The 26,081-nt window shown below is 42.1% G+C and overlaps 1 protein-coding gene across 5 annotated transcripts in view; it reads left to right on the top strand.

Annotated features, from left to right (window-relative positions):
* Positions 1-23,751, top strand: part of LOC126868181 (insulin-like peptide receptor) — a 115,679-nt gene extending 91,928 nt beyond the window's left edge. For 4 of the 5 annotated variants that reach the window (XM_050623386.1, XM_050623387.1, XM_050623388.1 and 1 more), the window contains 8 exons: positions 8,374-8,479; positions 10,417-11,817; positions 12,090-12,364; positions 12,592-12,954; positions 13,071-13,606; positions 13,778-14,273; positions 14,382-14,626; positions 14,917-23,751. In XM_050623386.1, coding sequence (XP_050479343.1) covers positions 8,374-8,479; positions 10,417-11,817; positions 12,090-12,364; positions 12,592-12,954; positions 13,071-13,606; positions 13,778-14,273; positions 14,382-14,626; positions 14,917-15,574 — 4,080 coding nt within the window. In that variant the 3' untranslated portion in view covers positions 15,575-23,751. The remainder of the gene's footprint in view (positions 1-8,373; positions 8,480-10,416; positions 11,818-12,089; positions 12,365-12,591; positions 12,955-13,070; positions 13,607-13,777; positions 14,274-14,381; positions 14,627-14,916) is intronic. The other variant, XR_007690542.1, reaches the window with a different exon arrangement.
* The last annotated feature ends 2,330 nt before the right edge of the window (positions 23,752-26,081 follow it).

Raw genomic sequence — 26,081 nt, 5'->3', positions numbered from 1 at the left:
GTAAACAGCTGCAAACATTTTCACAGCCCCATAATTCTGTTACGCAAACCTGTGCGATCGCGGCTCCTTTAAAAAAAAAAAAAAAATCCTGGTCTACGATATTGTTTTCGATTCTATTCTACGAAAAATATATAGCAAAATCAGAGTGCAATGTCCCTGAAAAATATCAGCAAAATTGTTCAAGAGTACAAAAGATGAAATTTAAATGGACGTTTTCAAAAAAAGTTCAGTTCGGACCGTGTTAGATTAACTTTATCGGGAGAAAATGTTTTTTGGCTTTGGTTATTTTGGCAATAATTAATCATTTTCCTAGGTTTCTGCAAGAAAGATCGTAATGCGCTAAAATGAGTAGCAATTTTGCAGGAAACAAATACATCTTTAATAATCAACCTGGGAAACAAATTAAATTGTCATTCAAGTTTGCTAATCTCTCCAGCATAACCGTTTCCTTGTTTACGGATCTCCTATTTTTTAACACATCTTATCGCTCCTGTTAGAAATAAATTCATATTTATATCGTACTGGTATTTGCAAGAACGACAGTCGATCTAATTGGAATTAATTTATTAGCTCTTTGTTCCACAGTTACGGAAATTTTCTGTTACCTTTCTTAACGAATGACTCGCTTAAAACAGCGATCATTTGTCAGAGTACAATGTTGCATATACGCACCATGAAATCTGAAAGAGTTGAATTAGATCACGTAAAAACAGAATTGCAGTTTCTCTAACCACGTTAGATCGAAGTCGTATAAAAACGGAATCGAGCGTGTACGGTTGTTCTATTTTCAAGATTGTGTCACGGAACACGGCCCCATTACTCTATAAACCAATCGGACTTTGCATCGCTTCCGCTAGCCAACTTTCCGGCCACGAACGGTATACATTGCACGGAGCAAGTTTCGCGATTCGAACGCGTCGACGACAATCTTTCGCGCGGCGCACCACCGATTGCTTTCGGGTGAACGGTTCCCACGACGATTTTGCCCGATGCAGGGCAATAATATCCCACGGTTCCAGCGTAAATCAGAGAATCGCACTGCTGGCACAGTTCGCGATGAACTATTTCTGTCGTAGATCGACCGACTGTCCTCGCTGCTGGCGGGATAATAATATCGTCACGCCGTCCACGAAGAGGTGAACCGAGTCGTTTTGGTGCGCCACGGCCGATCCAGCCCTCCGCGGAAACCGGTTCCCGAACCGGTTACAATTTCTAAACGATCAGACGTTCTTGAAATAAACGTTAACCCTCCGAGGCTATACCTTTCAGCAGCTGAATCGAGTCGAAATGACCCAGAATATACGTACATCTACAGATTAAGACGTACGCTATCGCTTAGAAATACCAGCACATTTGTTTATGTCCGACAAGCTGTACTTTAAGCGTAAAGTCGCCGGTAACTCGTACTGCAGTGATTTGATTCGTTACAATTAAATTGCCGATTTTGATATTATAATCGTGGAAAATTGAAGGGCTCGAAAATGCACAGAGAACGTATGTAATATGCAGAAATAAACGTGAAATGTGTAAAGTATGTGGCAATCTTCGTAATACCAATACCAATACTGTCGAACGTTGTGATCTTTATTTCGATAGAACAAAATCGATCATACGTAATTCGATAAAATGATATAAAACGAAAAATATCGTACATCTATTTCCTTATAAAACGAAAGAAACAGGAAATTGGTTCAATAGCCATTTTATGCCTGCAACGACTACAGCGAAAGAAAGTAGAGTCCAGTAGCAAATTTATTAAACACGTACGTAATAGCATTGGACTAGAGCCGAGTATAGCATTGTAAAACAAGAGTAGAACAAGATGAAATCGAAGATACGCGGTAGCTATATTACACCAGTGAGCATCGGATCAAAACGATCCAGATCCAGTGTCCGATAGTTAAAGATTGATTCGCGAAAGCATGTGTGCCATAGCGTTCGACTATGCTCAAATATAGCGTTGTAAAGATGAGGATAACAAGAATGAAATGCAAGATATGCGGCAGCTATATTACAGCAGCGAAGATCGGATCAAAACGATCGAGATCCAGTATCCGAGAGTTAAAGGCTGACTCGTGAAAGCACACCGTCAGTTCGATGGATCGGCGTATTTGAAAGGCTCGATGCTGCGAAACCCGATCGATTCGACGCGCAATCGTCGACAGTGTTGCAAATATCCTATACAATGTTCCTTAAATGTAAATCTCATTTAACGCGATGGAATGCGGTTCGTCACGCTTGCCGCCCTCTGTAGATACAATGAAAGCTGGCGTTTTAATCCAGTCCCCATCAACCAGCTGACAATGCGTTAATTCGCGTTTAATGCGGAACATGCACACCGATCCGTGCAAGTGGCAAGCGGATAAGCGCTGCGTCATGTCGATCCAACCCTGCCAACCGATCCTTTCTTTCCGCCGTGTCACGCGCGGCAGCTTTACGCGCCACAGCCGAGAGTAACCGATCGCAGTTACAAACTTTCGCCGGTGAGAAATACCATTCGACGTTATCAGCGACCATGTAACACGCGGAAAACGTCGCTCCATCGAGAGATCGTAGTACGGCAATCTCTCTCTCTCTCTCTCTCTCTCTCTCTCTCTCTCTCTCTCGAGAAGGAGACAGCTGGAACACTCGTTAATTCGGAAAATATAACGCGCGTCTCTCGAGCTCGTCGTCCTGCCTCGTTATCGGTTGGAATACACGTTGCCAACTCACGTACATCATGCACCATGTGTTTTAGTTTCCAACTTTGGAGAACGTATGGTTTGCGTTACACGCGAATCGTTCGATCGGAGCATTTGAAACTTCGTTTTTCGTTTCGGCTATCCCGAATCTCCGAGAAGCGTATACTTATGTTTTTATCAGATTCGCGAGATCGCGCGAGCAAGCGTACGCTGCAAAGGGCGACTCCGACAAATCCGGTCTGAAGTGTGATCGGCTTCGTTCGAGCGAGCGGTTTTCGGACAAAGAGATTCGAATCTCTAGGAACGTGTTCCTTCGTGATTCCCGAGAGTTTCGTTCGGATTATCGACAATTACGAAACGCCTCGAAGAGCTTTCATTTCTCGACGCATCCCGCGGTAAAAACTTCCACTCGGTTAGCGCTCTTACTGGCAATTTGCACCGGTTACGAAGAAGTTTCGATCAAAGAGGATTCATCGGAGCAACGGCGCGTGCCGTTATTCGCTGGTTTGTGGGCGAATTCGACGAGAGAAGAACGATAATGACGTTATCGTCGCGCGATCACGACGAACGAATTTCGCGCACGTTAGTCTGCCAACTGTGAGAAAATGTAACGTACGATTCATGCTCGACTACCTAGCAGCCTAGCCGATTTCACGAAACAATTCTGTACAATTTTTTAGTATCTTGTATCTCTGTCAATTTGTGGAAAACTTCTGTGTTTAAAATTCTCTGGTGTAATAACAAACCTGTGCTCTTGTTTCATATTATGCATAAAACAATTAGAAACTGTGACTTTGTTTTTAAACGGAGAAGCGTTTCTGTTATTCGAACACTTGGTACTCAAACGTTCCATTATTCAAATATCATCATTTCTCTTACGTTAATATCGTACGATTCAAATTCTAAATAATTTTTCAATTTTGATATTCTCCTTGTAAAATAAAATAATTTTTGTAGGAAATAGTTGTTTCCCAGAGCAAACCTTCTTGTCATAAAATTAACTATTTCTTGCGTTTTACTATTTCTACCGTAGCATTCCTTGCTCTTGTAATAAATTCACACTATATGATAAATGTGCAGCGTTTAGTATTTTCCTTTGCACGAAAGTGTCTGTTTTCTGACATTTAATTCAATACGATTAATATGACAGATAGATGTTTATGCAAAGTCAGTTTTTAATAACGTATGCAAAGAGATAGAATCTAAATGAACGCTTACTCGTTAAATATTATTACGAGTGCTATGTTTCAATATTTTATACAGAGTTTCCGGTTACGTAGGAAACAAAATATGCAAATTATTGGAAAATTATAAACTGTATGAAAAAGCGATTCAGACAAAAAGCGAATGGGTTCAGAAGGGCATAATTTCGTACAATTTTTTGGAAGCCTTTTTGGAAGATGGCTAGCTACAGGTTATATGAAACTGACATCAACGTTTACGTGACATTTACATTTTTTAAAATGGGATCATAATATTTTTAATACAGTAAATCGATCCGTCTCGGTCCTCTCCCCAAAAAGAAAATTCAACTTGTTTATGTCTAAGAGCTTAGCAAATATTTTATCTTTACTTTGTCAAAGTTAACGTATGGAAGACAAAGACGACGCGAACCTAAGAACTCCACCTCTCGCCGTTCCTTGTCTTTTATACGTTAAATCTGACAAATGAAAGTATATACCAATTTTCCAGGGAACGTTTACTGTATTTGAAACTACATGATTTTATTAAAAGAACCTGTATTACCTGGCCACGTAGAAACGAATCGATTACAACCAGTTTATTTGCCCTTTGAAATCATCCAATTCGTGTCTGAATTATTTTTTCCCCACGGTGTATAGTTTTCCAATAATTTGCACCTTTCGTTTGTAACTGGATACCCTGTGTATCTTTGCATATCATACAAATTTCGAATCTACAACCTGTAACTTGAAGGAAACACACCGAAAATTACCATTAACCGACGAAGACGTTCAACGAACAACCAATACTTCTCCTACTAACGTTGGATCACGTTATATTGCACGACACGATCGCTAGATTAGTCGAGTACGCGACGTTTTATTTCCGCTTTGCCCTGTAAAATTTCGACTCGTCGATGTCTCTGGTGAGTTTGGAAATCGTAAGCGACGCAGGGCTACTCGATAAAGTATAGCCGTAGAAAAAAAAAGCGTTGGAAAGGGAATAGATCAGAGACATGGAAATCCCGTCGCTAATTGCCGCGCGATACGTCCTGAATTATTTCTCTGGCGACCAACGACCAGAACGACGAGGGTGGACGTATGGATCGAACGGGGTGGCGAGTCGTTGTAATAAAAAGGGCGAGCCGTACCAGTGGAGCTCACGAGCTTGACGGCGACTCTTTTCCATCGGCAACTTTTATTTAAACTTTCATTGTCCGCTAATGGAAACGCAACGCAACGCAACGTCGTTTCGTCCGCGGCCGAGCGTTCTTTCGACGCTCTTTATTGATTCCTGCGACGCTAACGCGTCATATATGACGCGTCGCGTGCCCGCCGCTTCCGCGAGATAAATCTGTCCAACGGTCACGCGTCAATCTCTTTTCCTCTATCTCTATTTTTTCCCGACTTGCTTGATAACGTGACCGCGATTTCGCCGGTAATTATCCGTATCATTGAATCTTGCAACTGTGGAGAAGATTCGATATGCGTCAGCTGGTCAGCATTTTTTCGGAGAATCTATCAATCTATGGAGAACTGAGGAATATCGCAACGTCATAAATACATTACGTTTCTTTAAATTTCGTAGAATCGTAGAATCTGGCTGGAAGACATAACGTACGTAGCAACGAAAGAGAAAATGAATCGAATCCTTGGAAATCAGGCAGATGGCAAGCTTGTTGTAAGTTGTGCGAAATTACGTGGATGGAACTCTTTAACCCTTTGAGCGCTATGAACGCAATATACGTTCTCGTACAACCATTCAATTTAGGCTAAAAGTGGCGCTAAAGTGGCGTGATAAAAGAGACGTGTGGATGTTATCCACCTGACATTTTGATGATTTCCTTGAAACAAAGAAAGAAAAAAAAATTAATTATCAAACTGGCAAATCAAAGCGAAAAACAAAGCGTGTAGCAGACTGCAATGCCTTGATGGGCGCAGTTGATAAAATCGATATGATTTCGAGTTCACTTCGCTGCGTTCGAAAAAGCACAAAATGGTATGAAAAATATTTTTTCCACCTTTTAGACCTCGCTATATACAATGCATACATTCTTTGTAAAAATGCTAATAATAAAACTGGAACATTTGAAAATTTTCATCTGCCTCTCATAAAAGATATTTTGCAAAAATACCTACCACGCTGAGTAGAGGCTAAAGGAGGAAGATTCATTCGGACGACCTTCCATTTCTGTTAACGAAGAGGCATTTTCCTACATCCTGCACAACTAAAGAAAATAATAAACATTGTTCAAGACGAAGATGCGCTGTTTGCACTAAACATAATCGCAGGACTGATTCGCGTTACGAATACAAAAAATGTAACATTGGCTTGTGTATTGAAGCCTGCTTTACCATACAATACAAAATTATTAAATTTTCAATCAAAAAAATAAATTTTCAAGCTTTTATATTCTTCGTGTTATTATTGCTCGATGAAATAAATGGTTATTAAGGCTTTTCAGGTCACTGCATCATTTATTTTAATTACAATCGATATATTTTGCGATGAAAATTCAGTCCGCTCAACTTGCGCTCTTTCGTAAAAAATACGCAGCCCACGGTGTTTTTTCGTAAAGAGTGGGCAGTCCACGGCGCGCGCTTAACGTCGGACAACGCAGCGCTCAAAGGATTAAAACTATCGATATATTTGCAAATGTAAAAGCACCGAAGTAATTTACACGCCTAATACTTAACACACAATTTTTCTACGAACAGAAAATAACGCAAGTAATTGGTAACCGAATTACCAACGAAGATGGCGGATTTTATTATCGTACGAAAATTGTCCTTGTGATTCGATTAAACGGTAGCCGAAAATCACTATGTCCATTCACTATTTCAAAGTCGTAGTAAGATACCGGTTTGTTTCGTTGATCTTCGTAACCCCCGTGCCACGACAATCCCGATAAATATCTCATTTCTCGAGTCCGGCCGATAGGATGGTAGCTCGTCGCAGCAACGGGTCGCAAGGGTGATCGATAGAACGTGACCGGGTCAGAGGGTTAATTAGTTTCCGGCTGGCGCGCTAAAAAATTCGAGCGTGTCGCGAGGGTCGAGGATCGAGGGTTCGTCGCAAAGTTTCGAGCTTTCAACGAGGCGCGATCGTCGAGAGTACCGTACACCCAATTGCATCGTTTGATCGCTAGGAAAAAGTCGTTATTCAATCTTGTAATTGTAATTTCGAATTTAAATTTTAACAAATATTGAAATTTTCATTTGAACGGAAATTTCTTTTCACATTGCGGATTTTTGTTCACATTGCCGAATCGGTCGGATTAACCACGCGTTACTCTAACATTTAACGTCGATTAACTCGTTCAGACAGCTTTGGGGTTCTGGTATTCTCCGATTTTCGCGGTACTTTTGGAATCGTTCGATTCGGATGTCGAATATAGCGTGAAATATCGTTTTCAGCCAGCAGTCGAATTTTTCGACAGGATACTAATTTTTTACGAACTTTTACCCGAATACCATGTTTATTCGTATTGCTTGATTCCGTCGATGGTACGAGAACAGGAAATGAGCTTCGTGTTTACAGGATGTCGACGTTTGAACAATCGACGGGGCGGGAAGTCGCAGTGGCGCGTGTCAAAATTTGTAGAATTTGTTTCAGTCACCTGTTTCAACTTTTAAAGCTATCACCCCTTTAACTTCGTGATCGATTAAGTTATATCTTTATTCCCTTATGCATTATATTATAGCGAACTTTTTATAACGTTGAATAAAGAACGTGTTTTATGAGAAATGTTGCATCCACTTACACCGCTATGATTGCTAGCCCATCAATTTCAACGTTTTCGTGTCTAAGTTGTGAAAAATTAGAAGAGAAGAGAAGATCGGTAATCGAGATGGTAAACTTTTAGAATTTTTACAACGCGAGCAAACGTAAAACGAAAGTTTCACCGCGAGATTTTCGGTTTAGACACTGAAGAAAAATCGCAACTCTTTAAGAACGGCGCTAAAACAAAGGGCACGTACAGAAGAGATGTATCGCGAAGTGTATGAAACTAAAAGTTTCGCTGAAGCCGGAAAAATAGCATAACGGCGATAAAAATAAATAATGGAAGGCGCCAGACGTATCGATCCAACCTTTAGCACTCCACAGCCTCCACGGAAGTTAAGGAATTCTCTTGGCCGGCGCGGCGTGTAGCTAACAAGGTGGTAAACTCTCCCCTTCGTGCGCGATTTTCGTCCTTGGAGTCCCACGTGTTTCCAAACGTTCGCCGTATTGAAATTTTTACGATTTCAACGATTTTAGAAATTTCAACAATTGGGCCACGACGCCGCGTGTCCTACGAGCAATCGTCATAGTGAAATAATAATTAAATAACAAATTTTTTATGAAATCATCGTTCACGGTAAAAGCAATCCATCGATAAGGTATTAATAGACGAGTAATACGTCGTCGATGTTACAGAGGAAAAACTAGGTTCAAAAATGGCTAGGAAATATTTTGATGGATCGCTTGAATATTTCAATATTGATTTTTCCTGTATTTCTGTTCACAGGGGAACAATCCGAGAAATGGATGCCCAGTGTGCGAGAAGCACTGTCCGCAAAGACAGACCAAGTCGGATGAATACTTGTGTTGGAACCAGCAACACTGCCAACAAAGTAATTGTTTTTCTCTCTGGAATTATGAATTTCGCATGAAATATAATAGTAGACTCTGTCTGTCTGTCTGTCTCTCTCTCTCTCTCTCTCTCTCTCGATCGGTCTTTTTGTGATAGAGCAGAGTTTATAAAACAAGGTAAAATTTGGAACGAAATATTCAGAGGAGAATTCCATTTGGTATGGTATATGGTAAAAGGCACGTTTAGTTGCACGAAAGTTTATGCGTCGTGTAATATCAAGACCAACTTTTTTTTAGATTAAATTTTGTTTTATGCTAAATTCGACGTAGGATGAATACGTTACAGATAATAACGTGGCAGATGAAAAGGAGACCGGATAAAAGGGAAGCTCTAGTATATCGTCAATTCTAGCAATTTTCGTTTATGCAAATAAGAAATTTCGATAGAACTACAACCGTCTGAACGCATCAAGGGAAGCCACAGTTCATGTATAATAGGAACTTATCGATTCTCCAATCATTTTCCCGTTTTCGCTGTATCGTCTTGCCGAATCTAAGCTACTCTGTCCATATCTTCTGTTTATTATATCGAAACTAACGTTATATACGATAAGTTTAATTATTTCGTGCAAAGTTCAAGATCGAACTTCGTCATGTCGAAGCTTAGGTGTTCCAGACGGACGCTACTTTCTCAGTTTCGCTAGAAATCGATTCCAGTCTCGAAGCATGACAGCCACCGTTTCATCTGAAAATATCGTTTCTCGACAAAGTAGAGAAATCGCGCGCCAGGTAGAACGAAAGTTGGAAATTCCCTGTCAGCCGATGTTAATTCGTAACGCGGCGATGTCGCAGGGGAAATTCCCGATGTTGGTCGGCCGCGTTGTCCGAGTGGAAGATGAAAGGACACGCACGTTTCCAGCTATCTTCGACGGCTGCCGCTCCCACGCGTGACGACGACCCATTCTCGATCACGCTCCCGCCCCGTTCGTTCCTTCCTTCCGAAATTATCCGATTATTCGCTGGCCTTGTGGAAAATGGAGGCTGTCTGGCCGCGAGGAAAGGGGCGACGAGAAATTGGCGGCGGCGCGACACGTTGGCCACCGTAGGCGGCTCACCCGTGGGCGCTACGACTCTAAATTACACTCAACGGACCTTTGCGCGGGTAAAAATTGACAGGAATGCGCTAAACATCGCTGTACTAGCAATCGCGTGCCGCTTGAACTTTTCATAGAACGCCGATAGTCGTTCAGTTCCACGGTAGCTCGAGTGTTTCACGTCGATTTATGAGAAGCTTATTTTTGGATAATTTCTCAAGGGCCTACGAAATGTTTTTCTTTTCTTCTGTTTTTCTTTTTTATATTTCACTCTTTTTTTTTTTTTGGCGAACTTTCGATGTGTTTCGCGTTTATCGATCGTATCGTAGGCTGTTCGTTAGCGAGAAGCGGCCCCTTTCGCAAAAATTACAGGGAAAGTTGGAGACGTCGCCACGTGTCCCCACGGAGAACGTGACAAGACTTCATCCGGTGAGACGCACGTTCGAGGCTACATCCGTGTGGTTGTTTACCCGGAACAGTGGCTTGAATTTTTTCACGTGTAGTCATCAAACAGCCATTTTATCCGTTAAAAAGATTCAACCTTGTACTTATATATCAAACATCGGACAGTGTCTCCTTGATGCTTCTCTTAACAGCTACCTTATCGAGTGAAGGCGAACTCTCTGGAACGAGGTAGGATTTAAAAGACACAGAAGACAGAGGGATTTATAAGATATCTTCGATCGTTGAACCGCTAATTTTACCGGTAGAAGTCTCGGGAATAGCGCGTTGGTCAATTAGGTGGACGAGGGAAAATAAGGAAAACGCTTAGGTCGAAGATGCTATGTGGAATCGTAGGACAGTAGAGATGAGAACACCTTCGTACAACGTCATAGATAGTACGTGTTGTTAGTATCATTGGCGTTCTAACTTGTTCGTTTCAGTCTGCGATCGAAAGTGCGAGAACAACGCATGCGACGAGTCCGGAACGTGTTGCCATCCGTCGTGTCTAGGCACGTGCACTGGCCCGACGAATCGCGACTGCGTCGTCTGCAAAGACGTGGTAACCGACAACAACGAGTGCAGGGAACAGTGCCCTAACGGTACCTTGGAATTCATGAACCATCGATGTATCAACGAGGAGAGGTGCCTTGGAATGCAGAAACCACGGGAAGTGTTCAACGTGAAGAACTACCCGTACAAATCGTTCAATGGAAGCTGCGTAATGGAGTGTCCACCGGGCTACATGGACGAAGAATCAAATGGCAAAGTGTCGTGTAAAAAATGCGAGGGACCCTGTCAGAAAGAGTGTGCCGGAGCGAACGTGGACAGCATCGCCTCGGCGCAGAAACTTCGCGGATGCACTCACATCACCGGCAGTTTAGAGATCCAGATTCGAGGTGGGAAAAATATCGTGAAAGAGCTGGAAGACAGTCTGAGCACCATAGAAGAGATCGACGGCTACTTGAAGATCGTGCGTAGCTTCCCACTGATATCTCTCAACTTCCTGAAGAACCTGCGAGTGATACGCGGAAACGACATCGATAACTCAAAATACTCGTTATTGGTAATGGACAACCAAAATCTACAGGAACTCTGGGACTGGAGTTTGCACAAAGATATTAAAATCTTGTCGAAAGGTGGCATAGGAAAGATCTTCTTTCATCTAAATCCGAAACTGTGTTTATACAAAATCGAGATGCTTCGAGAGAAGGCGGGTTTACGACCTTTTACGGATTACGAGGTGGCGCCTAATAGCAACGGCGACAAAGTTGCGTGTAACGTAACCGAACTGAGGACCAGGGTTGGTAAGAAGTCACCGTGGGGTGCGGTGATCGAGTGGGAACCGTTTATTCACCACGACGCCAGGTCTCTTCTTGGATACGTGGTGTATTTTATCGAGGCACCCAACATGAACGTAACGATGTACGATGGTAGAGACGCGTGTGGTGGAGATGGTTGGAAGGTCGATGATGTATCCGCAAGTACAAATACCACCCTGATGGAAGGATCCAAGTTTGGGTCTGGTCGACAGGAGAAGAACGTACATACGCATTACTTGTCTCAGCTGAAGCCATACACGCAGTACGCTTATTACGTGAAGACTTACACTATTGCCACGGAAAGGTCCGGAGCCCAGAGCAACCTAACATACTTCAGAACGATGCCGGAAGCTCCTAGCTCACCCAGGTCCCTTATGACTTGGAGTAATTCGAGCAGCGAGCTGATCATGTCCTGGCTGCCACCTCTTCACAAGAACGGAAACCTAACGCACTATCGGATCTTTGGACGATGGGAGCCGGACGACCCTAATTTCATCGATCAGAGAAATTATTGCGAGGAACGTGAGTACATCGATTATGCGATCAATTTTATTAATTTTATCAATCCCTTGACATTTGTAAATGTGATATGCACGGATACGGGAATGTGTTCGATTCGCGCAAGCTCGTAATATTTCGGGGCAGAGCTTGTTGCGATTGTATAAACGATTCGATAAGGAAAGAATTAATATTTGATCGATAATATTTAACATTAATACTTGAATTGATTTTTTACTTGAGTAAAAAAGAAATCAGGTAGATCTAACGATAATTAAAATGTGTTGCATGCTTAGCTCTGATGCTGACAGATAAGAAGGCGCTCGCAGAGGAGGAGAGGAAACGAATAGAGGAAGAGAAAGAGCAAATGATACCTGAAACTGGCACTTGCGAATGTCCTGATCGAGAAACCGATCAGTCTCTTCGAGAGAAAGAAGCGTCCAGCGCGATCGAATTCGAAGACGCTTTACACAACCAGGTCTATATAAAACGAAAACCGAAGAAGAAACGCGACGTTTCGGAGATGTCGTTCATTCTATCCAGGAAAACGAAATCGTTGGATCGAGATCAGGTAAAGCATCGCTCAATTTCATCGAAAAGTATTTATAGCGTTTCCATACGCTTAGCCAACGTGGTATCGAGTTTTGTACGTCCCTGTTGCAAAATTGCATTTATAGTCGCTTGATTCTCGCTTTCTTAAGTGATACATCGCTAATGTCGGTCAGTTCGAAGGAGTTAAGTCCCTTCCATGTCCTTTTCAAATTCATCTTCCTAACCTTTCCACTTTTATATTCACAGCCTGTAATGGAAAAGATCGAGAACGGGACGTACATAGTGTTCGAGCAATTGGTGCCCAGCATGAATCTCTCCTTCGTAATGAAAAACCTACGCCACTTTGCCGCTTATAACATCGAGGTGCAGGCTTGCAGAGCGCAAGAAATGAACGACACTTACAAGAAATGCTCCACCAAAAGTATGAGAACCTATCGCACGTTACCCCTGGAAAGTGCCGATAACATTCCTCCCAACACCTTCAAGATGAGCATATCCGGCGAGAATAACAGTCTCACCATGGTTACTCTGCAGTGGGATGAGCCACCTCAGCCCAACGGTCTGATCATCACCTATCAGATCGAGTACAAGAGGGTTGACATACAAAACGTGAGTGGAATTCACGTCTACTTAACTTCTATTGGTTCATCCTGTCAAACTTTGTTCACGGTATCGGGTTTCGAATTTTGCAACAATTCTGTGAACAAAAGATTATCCTGTTTCAGTACAAACCGACCGTGGTGTGCATCACGAGGCGGGACTTCACAAAGGCAGGCAACTCGTACGTCCTTAAAGAGCTTCCCGCCGGAAACTATTCCGTGAAAGTTCGAGCGACGAGTCTTGCCGGCTATGGCGCCTATACGCACGTAAAATACTTCTACATCGAGGAGAGAAACACCCTAAGTATTTTCTGGGTGATATTCTGGCTGTTATTTTGCACGGTCATCGCGATCGTTAGCTTCGTCTCGTTCTACGTTTGTAAACGAAAGTTCTTAAGGAACGTTCCTAATGTGACGTTGATCGCAACCGTGAATCCGGAGTACGTGAGCACTCCGTATGTGTTGGACGAGTGGGAGGTACCAAGAGAAAAGATCGAGATGCTGAAATCGTTGGGAACTGGCACATTCGGCATGGTTTACGAAGGAATAGCTAAGGACATCGTGAAGGGTAAACCGGAAGTACGGTGCGCTGTGAAAACGGTGAACAAGGACGCCACTGATCGGGAGAGAATCGAGTTTCTCAACGAAGCATCCGTGATGAAGTAAGTTGATGAATAATCCGAACACGTTGCAGGGCAAAAATAACCCGTGCTCGTGCTTATCTTTCTACAGGAAAGTAAAAATATACTCTGGCGTCTTTGATTTCCATGTAATTAAAAGTCGAGAAACATCCGCTGTTTAATTATATGACTATGCGAATCTTTTCTTTGCAGGGGTTTCGACGCTCATCACGTGGTCAAGCTTCTTGGCGTGGTAACTCGTGGGCAACCAACCTTGGTCATTATGGAGTTGATGGTGAACGGCGACTTGAAGAGGTACTTGAGGAGTCACAGGCCAGGCACATGCGAGAACATGATTAACGCGCCACCAAAATTAGACAGGATACTTCAGATGGCCATTGAAATCGCCGATGGAATGGCCTACCTCTCTACGAAGAAATTCGTGCACAGAGATCTGGCCGCTCGGAATTGCATGGTTGCGGAAGATTTAACGGTAAAGGTGGGAGACTTTGGAATGACGAGGGACATCTACGAGAGGGACTATTATCGAAAAGGAAGCAAAGGTTTATTGCCAGTCAGATGGATGGCACCAGAAAGTTTGAAAGACGGTGTTTTTAGCAGTTATTCGGATGTGTGGAGCTATGGAGTTGTGTTATGGGAAATGGTGACTTTTGCATCGCAGCCATACCAAGGTCTATCGAACGAGCAGGTATGTGTGTTTTAATTTCTAACCAAAATTATGTTCACAACGATATGAAATTTGTACAAAAATCTACAGTCTCTTTATATCGTCACAACCTCTCTTAACGTACATTAGGTTCTGCGGTACGTGATCGAAGGAGGAGTTATGGAACGGCCAGAGAACTGTCCAGAGTTGTTATATGAACTGATGAAGCACACCTGGAGACATAAGGCGACCAGAAGACCCACGTTTATGGATATCGCCAGTATGTTGCTAAAGCATATCGACTCGGACCGTTTCCAGAATGTCAGTTTCTATCACAGCGTAGAAGGAGTGGAAGCAAGGAACCAAAACAAGTCCAACTCACCACAGATAGATCAGTGAGCATAGAACTTTTCTTATTAGAATATAGTAATGCTCGCTGAAATTCCAATAACTTTTTCAGGGTCGAATATTTTTGGAGAAAAAATTTCTTTTTATCATTTATTAGATAGAAAACAAAACAGATATATTTTCTTATACTTTACAAATATATTTATTGTTTATATAATTAACAACTTGCGAAAGATTACAATACGGATGCCCGATTTATTGGAATTTATCCAAGCGCTACTGTAATATCGCGTTCTTTGCTAGTCCTTCTGACACAATGTTTCTAATTCGTGTACAGGCACTTGGAACTAGCTACATTGCAAGATCTACAAGAAGAGGAAGTGGAAGGGGAGGAAGATTCTCCATTGAGGCAGGATTTCGGCGATTTCGCGAGCTTCGAGCCAAACAGTATTAAGAACAGTTTCAGTCCCCGTTTCAGAATGGATTCATACGGCGAGAACTCGAAAACAAACTCGAACTGCCACGACATGAACTCATCGAACGTGCCGTTGAAGGCCGGCTTCGACGATTTCGACGGTGTCTCTGCAGATTCGATTGCCTCGGGCAAAGACGTACTAAACCTGCCATTCGTCGAGGACAGTTTAAAATCTGTTAAGAGTTCGCCGTTTATAAACGCGAAGAGCACCTCGCGAAGCAACTTGAGTCAGCTATCGATCAGCAACAGATCAGGGAGTCCGAAGAATCCCAGCAAAAGAAGTTTCCTGAGCAGCCCAAATTCTTCAAAACTGGTGAATCCAGATTACGAGAATGGTAGCCCAGAAATTTTGTCGGCTGCGGAGAAGAGGGAAGCGGTGCCGCTGCGGGTCGACTTCCCATCGATGGACACCATCAATATCGACAACGGTATGGAGAAAAAGGAAATGAAATCACCGGTTGAGTACGTGAACAAACCGGAGACCTTAAACAATGGCTACATAAGTGGTACGACCACGTAGTGTTAACATTTTCGCACCCTAAGTTCGTCGTTGCCCAAGCAACACGACGTCAAGGGTGCGACTGGATCTACTGAAAGCGATTTAAGATCGCGTACGTGGACTGCTGGTGTCAGTCTCTGAACATTGTGGTGAAATTTATTCGGGAAGGTCTGACACGAGACATTGAAGAGTATTCTGGAATCGAACGAACCTTCGAAAGGGGCAGTGTCTGTAAGACGACTGGCGAGTCAGACTTTCCAACAAACGTTCCAATAACTCTGCGACGCGTTTTCTACGTTCATATGCATGCTCACATCGCGCCTTCGACCGAGTGGTGTTTTAAAACGGCAAGTTCTAAGTTGTAAGTCGTATTTTAAATCTTTAGATGCGTTTAAATATGTCCTTGTTTATCCACTACGTTGACAAATTATTTTCGTAGAAAACGTGAACGTCTCTTGATTTCGTCTCTCTAAGTATCCTATTATTACGTTCGTAAGATATATTACATTATATATAAACCCGTGTTTTTCATTTGCGCGCATCCGCTTGTTACAGCAGACACTGCCTTTTCACGCCGAAAGAAAGAAGCGGCTTGAAAGTGTGAGACGAATTCGACAATGTTTTCCGAATACTCCGGAGAAAAGCGACGAGAACGAAACTAGCGTCCCCTTATAGGCCTGATGAATAACGGCCGAGGTATGATAAAAAAAACGCGATTGCATCGAAGACTTGCGATTTGCAATTCATGTTCTGTGCATATATAAATATGTATATACATACACACATATATATATATAATATACATACATAAATATGTATATAGATATATGTATATTTATATGTGCACACACGCGCCTGTATATATATATTCCGTTAATGCGCTTTTCTTCGTTCGAACTAATCGTAAGGTGAAGGGAACATCGGCTTCCTTTCGTTGACCGCGTTTACAAATCAAAGTGGCAATTAGGCGAGCCAGCCGATCGGTTACGGCGGTTTTATATTTTACAAGAAATAGACGCGAATCACTGTTTTAATTGCCACTTTGCACGACTGTAGGCTTTTACGAATGCCATTATTACCGTAGATTAGGTCGTTCGACGATCGTTAGAGAAGAAATATATGTGGAAACGAATCGAATAGGTATGAATCTTCTCGAGTTATCCCATATTTTTAAAGAGATCTATCAACGATAAAGTGTCATTGTTATTGTCATGGACAGATATACGAAACCGGTTGATACAGCTTCGTTCGTATTCCTCTCGTTTTTTATTTCGTATATCGGAAGGTAATCTTACAGGGGACGTGGTATCCAGGGAAATTCAACGTGTCTCCATATATATTTATTCCTTGCGATTTCCCCGTGGTGGCTGCGAGAAACCCAGTTACCGTGGCTCGATTCATTCGTTCGAGGGAAATCGGGATTCTGAAACAGAAATCCTCGAAATCGTGCAATAGAAGCATCGCTCGCGGCCTTGCGTTCGAGCGCTGTTCGCTACCCGTTGTTCTCTCGTTTGGTGCTAACACGAGCGTGTCGAAAAAGAAAAAAAGGAAGAAAGAAAAGGAAAATGGTCGGTTAACGAACAAAGAGTTTCTCGCACTGCCGAAGGTTAAGGGAAAGAAATCGAACATCGGTTCAGAAGCGCGTTCCACCGTGCTTTTGAGTTAGGCGAGAGAACGTAGACTGTTTAGCTCGAGGCGATAGAGTCCAGGTCGATCGAAGCGATCGATCCTGACGCGTGTGAAATCGTCAAAGTACGTCGATAGCTAGAACGTCGAGCAAACCAGAAAAAAGAGTCCACCGCCAGCGACGCGATACCGCAGTTTGAATTTAGATGTTAACGAGCCTCTAACATAAGACTGATTAGCTAATCCCATTTATTACATCCGTATTCGCTGAGTAAGTTTACGACATGGTAGAAGTTCCATATATCTACATACGTACATATACATATTTTTTCATCTCCGTAAACGTTGCCCTCTCTTTTTTTTCTGTTTCATGGAGCATTCATCACGAGACGGATATCGTCTCCTTTATCTCCTCGAGACTACTTACTATCGCTCGTACTTTGTTCCTTTCTCGCGTCCTTCGCGCGCTGCTGGAATCGAACCGAGTGTTTCGCAAGCAGACGAAAGCGGAAGCAGAACGAAAGTCTGTTCGAGAGATCATCCGCGATATCGACGAGGCGCGATCGTAGGAAGCGGAAAATCGAATTCCGTGGGAACGTGAGTTCGGTAATCTCGACTGGTTACGCGCCCGAGACAATTAACCAGCGTAAGGGAAAAAACTTGAAACACGCGTTTGTCCGTTAGTCGTCCGGTGTTGGCCCGTAGAACGCGTTTCGAGAAAAAGGAAACTGGAATTCGATTCGTCGACGTTTACGGCGCGCGCCGTTTTCACTCGGCCATCCTCACGGAACGCTCTCTTTGCCTTCGCGACCGAAACACCGCTACGCACTCGATGGCCAGAAGCTAACCGCTAGAACGAGATTCGAGCACCAGTGACCTAATGTCAAAGTACCTACTCTATCCGCAACGCTTTGCGCATTATTCGTGCGTCATAGGTCGAAGCAACGAGAATCGTACAAAAACACGCGACAGAGCTGCGATTCGAGAGCAAGACCGCGCGTGTTCCTGCTCGACGCGTCCGCTCGCGGACGAGAGCGCGATCGACATCGAAATGAAGATCGAAATCGAGATCGAGTCGACTGTATGTTTTCACGAGTGCGATTTATTTTCGTACGCGTGATCTGTTAACGATGCCAAACCGTGACGCATGGCGTGATCGTCGATTCTTCCTCGATATTCGCGTCTTTCCTCGGATTACCCGTCGCATCATCTCGTCGCGTCCAAGTGCCAACATGTCGAAATGTGTATGCGCGATTGGCCAATGAAACGCGACGAGAGAGGACGAGGTAAAAGTCGCGATCGCTGCAATCCTTCTGATCGCTCGATCGTGTTCGAGGATCGCTGATAAAGCATTTTTGCCCTTCGCAGCTCTTGCTGTTTCGCCTAACGTTTAAGGCGACTCTTGTTCTCGAAGCTGTTCCGTGGAGCGTCGAGCGAGCAGAGACTCGCAGGATGTCAGTTCTAGGAAAGAACGGATCGCGCGGTTTGATTCGTCGAGAGGATCAGCCGCGCGGTTGATCGTTGTATTATAAAACAATGTGAAGCCTCGCTCGTATTCTAAAGTATTTAGTGTAACTCGAATAAACAGTTAACGCTTAGACCGTACGCATACGTGGCGCGCGTGCAGCCGCGCGTCGTCCTATGCATACGGCATTGTAAGATTAACCAGAAATGTTTCCTACGAAGTGACGAGTTCTCTCTATATCATACAAAGTGGCTCGTGGCTCTAAAAGAATGAAGTTTCTTAGGCCTATATAGTTTTGAGACCGTGTAATATATAAAATATATTATATATATATTATATATATATATATATTAAGGACGAAGAATCTGGTATTACAGAGATAACGCGTAAGATTATGAGAACGACTGCGACCGCGTGTATCCGTTGAAAGAAGAAAACTAGAATAATCGTGTGTCTGCGAAGAAAATGATTGACTGTGAAACGACGAGTGCTTGTGTGGCTTACTTCGCGACGCAAACGCGTGAAATCGATGCTAGCGATCGCAGCGAGACAGAAATTTCAACGGGTGATAAGCTCGTCTGGCCTGTATCGATATGATACGTATGTACTCTGTATCGATCACCTAGCCGAACTGATGCACGTAATTTCGTTGTCACCGCGAGAACGCGATCGGTGAACTGTTTCGACGAAAGAGGATGAGCGACCGTTCGAAGGAGACGTTTGAAAGGAACTGTTTCCACGCGAAAGCTATCAAAAACCGTTTCAAAATTCGTCGATGGTTAAACGTTGACAGTTGGACCTATCGTACGTTCAACAGATTCGGCTGAACGATGAGTAAATTCATTCCTCGATTCTTTCTCGGCGCCTCTTGTTTTCCAACACTCGCGTTCATTCGTGGGAAATTTTCTCTCCTCAGACGAACGCGTCTAATCGCTCGCCATTTTCCAAAGGATCCGCGTTCGATTTGGCGCGCTCTGTTTCCGTTTCCAGCGATTTTTTACCCGTTTTTTTTCCTCTCTGTCCTTTTTTCCATGTTTAACACAATGGTTAAACGTTTTCGTTAACGTTTGCATTTCGTCAACTTTTTTTTTCTTCGTTGTCTTTTTGGGACCGATTCGCGATAATACGTCTACTTTCGCGGAAAACGTAGCGGCGTAATTTAAGTAACACACCGAGGACTGCCCTCTTGTTCCTATTCCATATCCTTTCTTTTTACTCTTAACACTGCAATTTACGTACGATTAGTCATGTACATACATAACACGAGTAACCTAAGATTTTCTTGTATTTACGTTTAGATTTTTAGGTAAAGATAACACATTTGACAAACAAAAATTTCGATTCCGACAACACCTTCCTTCGGATTTATCTTCGACTGTAACTCGTTTAGTATTCTTTTTCGACACTTTTTTTTTCTCCCTCCCTCTCTTTCTCTCTCTCTCTCTCTCTCTCTATCTCTCTCTTTTTAACATAATCTCGCGTTCGTTCGCGTGCGAAACTGCCTCTTAGTTAGTTCTGGCCAAAAGACAACGTTTTCTCTCACGACTGCTCAATGTTAGATTGCTCAAGCTCTGGTCTGATCTGTAGTTAGCGTGAAATCAATCAGGGAAATATTGTCACAAGTCCTCCGTGCCGAGAATCGCATTGACGACGACAGTGCACAAAAGAAGGAAGAGGAAATCGAACGAGAAAGGAAATTCCACGCATATTCCTTGAACAAAATAATAGTCTCTTTCTCTCCCTCTGTTTCTTTCTCTCATATTCCTCTCGTACACACGCGCGTTTCATTTTACCATTTTTATTCCCGTGCTCCTATTATTTTTCGGAATCATTTTTCGTTCCCTCTTGTTTTTCTCTTTTCCTGTCTGTTCTTGAGAACTTTTACTCGTAGTATCTGCGATACCACCATATACGTTTAACGCCCTTCTAGAGGAAAAAAAAAGAATGAAGAAGAAAGAAACACTGACACCGACTTCCTCGGAGAAACCACTAATTTTTATATAGGGATCTTGTAAACGAAGTTTTTCTACGCTGACCGTATTTTGCATAAGGACAAAAAAAGAAAAAAAAAGAAGAAAAGAAAAGAAAGAAAAGAAGTCAAAAGATATTTTAAAATATCACGTATTGTTAATCCGACTGTTAGAATTACCGTACTATTAGTATTGTTACGTTTAAGCCCGTAAAAGGAAAAAAAATGCAAAAGAAGAAAATGATCAATACGAACGCAAGCATGTTTCGTTTTGCCCTGTGGGGCGTTGTAGAAACGAATGCGACCTCGTCCAACGATTCTCGTTCCCGATCGACGCACCACGAGATCGATGATCGTTCGATGACCGCGTCGTCGTTCGTTTGTTCAATTTGTTCGTCGAACAAAACTGGTGAACGTTTTTTCCTATTATTTATTTTTTTTGTATATACATTATTGTCGTATTTATTTGTCAATAAAGAGCTTGCGATGCGCGGATACAAAGATGCTTTCATCATCGGCCTTTACCTTCTACACGCACGTCCGATATCGGTTATCGACACGTTCAAACGGTTACGCTCCTTCGTTGTACAGAGTGTTCAGTAAGAGTGGCGCTACGACCGAACGAGCAACGATTCGCCGCGAGAAAGTAAGTCGAAATTGAAGAATAAGGTTTTCGCGTACGAGGCTTCGTTTTCGAGAAAAACAATTTTGAAAATCTACTTGCCTCGCGTGTATCGAGTCGAAGTTTCAACTTGGCTTCTGTTTCTGCTCGTGTTTGTATCTATAAATATCAACAATATCATTGTCTGCTTCTTATCGTTACGTATCATACTTTCTATCGAACTGTATTACGTATAGTTTCTTTTATTGCGTTTCATTCGAATGATTTCATAAATAAGAATAGAACCGTGTATTAGCTTTGGACAATTAATTTTATTCGCGTAGAAATTGTTCGAAATATCGTCCATAACGTCTCATACACAGTTACGCTTTTCCAATTAAATTATAGTTGTTGTAACGTACGATTTATATTTTTAGTTTCTCAAGAACAGGAACAACGATTGCTTCTGCTTGCTGAATACTCTCAAGTCAATTTAACCGGACAAAGACAAACGTACCGTGCAAACATTTCAAATCGTTTTCCTTACAAAACGAAGGTTCGTACGCTAGAGCTTTGTTCTATATGTTCGGAGTATTTTTTCACGACGAATCGTTCCTTGTTCGGCTGTGTATCACCAGTCGTCGGACACGATCTACGAATAGATTAAAAACAGGAACGAAATCGGAGGAAATTTTTATTTACGCAAACCCGGCAAATTGCACGATGTGTTCCTCGTTGTTGCTATTATCGTCAATATTTTACGTTATCTGGTCGATTATAAATAATAACCGCGCGATAGAGACGGTAATCACTGATAGGTGCTCAACTACCGCTAACGACAATAGAAGAAAAATCCGTTTGTTAGATCGTTATAGATAAATAGAACGTCCTAGAGATTTTTTTGAAAAGTTTCAATTCCGAGAAAAGAAATGAGATTCCAACGAGAGCTGGCGTCCGAAGAGCGACAATATCGTGATCATCGGCACGCGCATCGATCGCCGTGTGATTATATTGGCAAAATACCGTGCGATGTCATTTCCAATCAGTCCTTGGTGCCGTATGGCCTACTCGCCAAGAAAATTCCTTTTCGGGACGGTGACGTACAATGAGCGGCTGAATTACGATCGCGGGACACGCCCGGTTTCGTAACCTCGTCGATTTTGCGCCACTGTTTCCAGATACCTTGATTTTTCTCCTTTCTCGATAATATAGTGCACTTGAAAATGTACATATGTACGCGAAGGTCTTTTCTCGTTTCGCAAGCCAATTCGAAACACGTAGCTGATGACAGGCGGCCGAATTTTATCTTCGAAGCGATTCGCAGTTTTTCACCACACTGTAGCAAATTCGAATCGTTCCCGAACGTTATTCGAAGCTTGGAACCTTTGAACGTTCTCAAGAGTCTTTACGATTTGGGATTTGGATACGTTTTACGAATCTTGCGAGTCTCGGATGTCTTGGAAGTCTACAATTGGAACATTTTAAACTTTCATTGAGAGTGTTTTTACATTATCAATATATATTGTCGATATTTCAATTTCAGTTCTCAACTAATTTATTATTGTAAATTCATCAGTGTGTATTGTTAATATTTATCGGCAAACTGCGTTTTTGTTAGGAACTTTGAAATATCGATGATATAAGGGGACACTCTTAATTCATCGTGCGAATATACCGCTTGGACAAAATGTTTGCAAGATAATAAATATAATATTTACCAAGCTCTCGAAACCTATTGAAATTCTCAAGACTTCCAAAACGTTCGAGACTTGCAAGATTTTTAAAGCATTCAAGACACCTAAAACTTAATCAAGACACAAGAATTCCAAGCTTCGAATTACGCGCGAAACGAATCGAATTTTTCGTTGGATATACGGATTCGAAGCGATTGCAAATGTGTCAGATCTCGTGGCTATATGTGGCGAACGAGCAGGTATTAAAATAGCAACAACTCTCTTCTATTCGCACGACGACGTGCAGATTTGAAAGCGGAGAATCATTTATATTCGGGATTTTTCACGAGACGTTTTTGTCGAACATAATGCACGACGTGCTTTCACTATCGTTCTCGCTGCGACGAAAAGAAAGTGCTGTAACCCGTCCCCGTTGCGAAAATCACCCCGTAACACATCGTTCGACCGATCCGTAGGTATACACCGATCGAACGTTATCGATCGATAAATCAATCCCTTTTAACGTGCCACGTTGTCAAGCCAGGAAGAAACATACGATTGTTCGTAACGAGCCGTTATTCTTCGATATCGAATAGAAGGAAAAAAGATGGAGGAATGTTACTAATCACCGTAATAATTGTAATTGTAATGCTCGACGTTGGAAAAAAAAAAAAAAAGAGAAACCGAGACGGACGACGGAAGCTTTTATTCCATTCGCAATCCCGCCGCCTCGTGTGTCCGACTACCCCGTTAACTGTAATTTACTATTACGATTATACGTTACGCTATACGCAAAATGGAGACAGAATTTTATTTACCAAATACGAGTTTTTTAATAAAACACTTTTTTGTGAAAGATACAAACCTGCCTCGGCTTGTTTATTTCTTTCTCTTTCAAGTCTCGACGTAGTATATCGCTTAGATAAAAATATATTATCACCTAATGAAAAAAATCCGCAATTACCTTGTTGCCAACCCAATAGATACACTTACGTGACTGTTCAAAAGTCTTAGGATGATTATTACATTTAGCTTCGAAATTAAGGAACAGATATCACGTTATACGATAAAGAAAGTATGTTAGTATTCTAATACCTTATGGATTGAATTCAAATAACAACAAAAACAATTCGTAATTTATATCGTTCTGTCAAAAATACTAAATGTCCTAAGACTCTTACACACAAGTGTACATATAGGCAACAAGTACGTGTATAATGAAACATACGATTGAGAATTCGTACGATCTATTAACACTCGCTATGATAACGCTCTAATATCTGGAACCCTCGAAGATTTAAGAAACATTAGAAAATTGTGAGAATGGTGATGAAATTTATATTAATCTGCATAGCTAACGTTATTCTAAGATATACAAGCGGATGACAAAGACACTTCTGTTTCTTCCCATAATTGATCGAATAGACAATTTCCATACAGAATTGATCGCTAATACGTACAACATTGATCTCAAAGTTGTTTTTCTCTTACGAAGGATGAGAAATACGACTTATCGAGTCGTTCACATATGTTTGAAAATTCTCGTGTATTTGAAAATCACACTGAATCTAAGCGGAGTATGAAAATTGAAAATTCCAAGCCCTTCTATTGGTTCCAGCAATGGTTTTCGATCGCCTGCGAGATGAATGAGTTTTCAAAGAACAACTTAGAAAGCAGCTACTGCGACCAAATATGGCGGCATCTTCGACGACGAGATTCTTGGGAATCGTCGGCCCGCGGAATGGCAAACAGGTATATCCCGATTTCGTTCCTCGTTTTGCATCTCCCGCGTGTCTGTTGTGTTCGTCATGACGCTCGGTATATGTATGTACGTGCAACTGCAGCCCGTTCACCGAGAGACTGACCTCGATTCCACGTTTCAAGAACGTGCCTTTTCGCGTCACGACTCGGAATCGTCGCGACCTTTGCGATCCTTTTATTCCACGATGACGGTTTTACCAGCGGAGCCCCGCCGATCGAGACACGAATTCCAATCACGATCACCCTTTGATCGATTTTTACCTATCGATTCAACTGCTATAAGAAGGCTACTACGTTTCTGTGAAACAGGTAAGACAACGATGGAATCGAAGGCTTTGGCATTAAATTAACAGGCTGCCACATCGAACTGGTCACGTACAAATATTTTTCTCTTCGCTCGTCTTATTGTTCGAATACGAACATTTGCATTTTTGTGAAATTTCAACGTTTTCTTTATTCGTTTAAGCGTTTACATAGACGAATACTACGAAATTGGAATTATATACGAAAGGAAAAATTTCTAGTGTCGAGACAATAAACACACTGTATAAGAAGAAGGTCCTTTATGGAAATAAAACGCTCAAACGTTCCACTGCAAAGAGCAGTTTTATTAATACTTGGTATTATCGTTCGTACGAGAAGTTATATACGCTTCGTTTAAATAAAAAAGAAGCTCTTTTGTTATAAAGTCTTTTGCCACTGATTATACATAAGACGACGTACGAGAAGATAAAGATATTCGTTAAAAGAAGAAACATTCGGAAAATACGTGCAAGAAAATTGGACGTTCCTACACTTTTGTATAATTGGACCACGTAGGAAAGATTTTTACGCGACCTGCGTGGAATGCGTTAACAATAGGTTAAGGTGTATAGAGTTCTGATCACTTGCTGGACTTCGGAACACCGGAAAGTGCATCGATACAAGGAGATAACTGGTCGTTCGATGCGAGCTTCTTTGGATCGTTCTACCATGAGTTTCAACGGAAATTTAAGCGTCTTCAAGGAGATGGTTCGCGTCTCGCGACTGTTATTCAGACTTAACCAGCGTAACGGGTTACAGCAAGATAGCTCCATTTTCAAGCGAACAGCAAATCGAGTACAATTTTCAAAAAAAACATTCACCTTTATTTTTTCGATGTTTCTTTCAGCCAGTTTACGCTAGTTTACGCTAGTTTTTGAAGAAAATTTCGAGGATGAAAGTAAATACCGTTGGTCATCGATCAAATGCCTTCCTTGGGACTATCTTCGTTCAAACCATAAAACCGTAAAGGTTTCGTTCTAAATGTTCGAGCTCGTATCTGCCAATGTTAACCCAGTTTACGCTACACGCGTGAGACGATTTCGTCAATGGCGGGCAGAATGAGAAACTGTCGCAACGTGACGCATTTAATAATGGCGTGACGAAATACTGATTTAATTAGATACGGTCTC

This window comes from Bombus huntii, chromosome 8 (genome assembly GCF_024542735.1).
Source record: "Bombus huntii isolate Logan2020A chromosome 8, iyBomHunt1.1, whole genome shotgun sequence".
NCBI lineage: Eukaryota > Metazoa > Arthropoda > Insecta > Hymenoptera > Apidae > Bombus > Bombus huntii.
The sequence above is the reverse complement of the archived record's forward strand: the minus strand, read 5'-3'. Positions and strand labels throughout refer to the sequence as shown.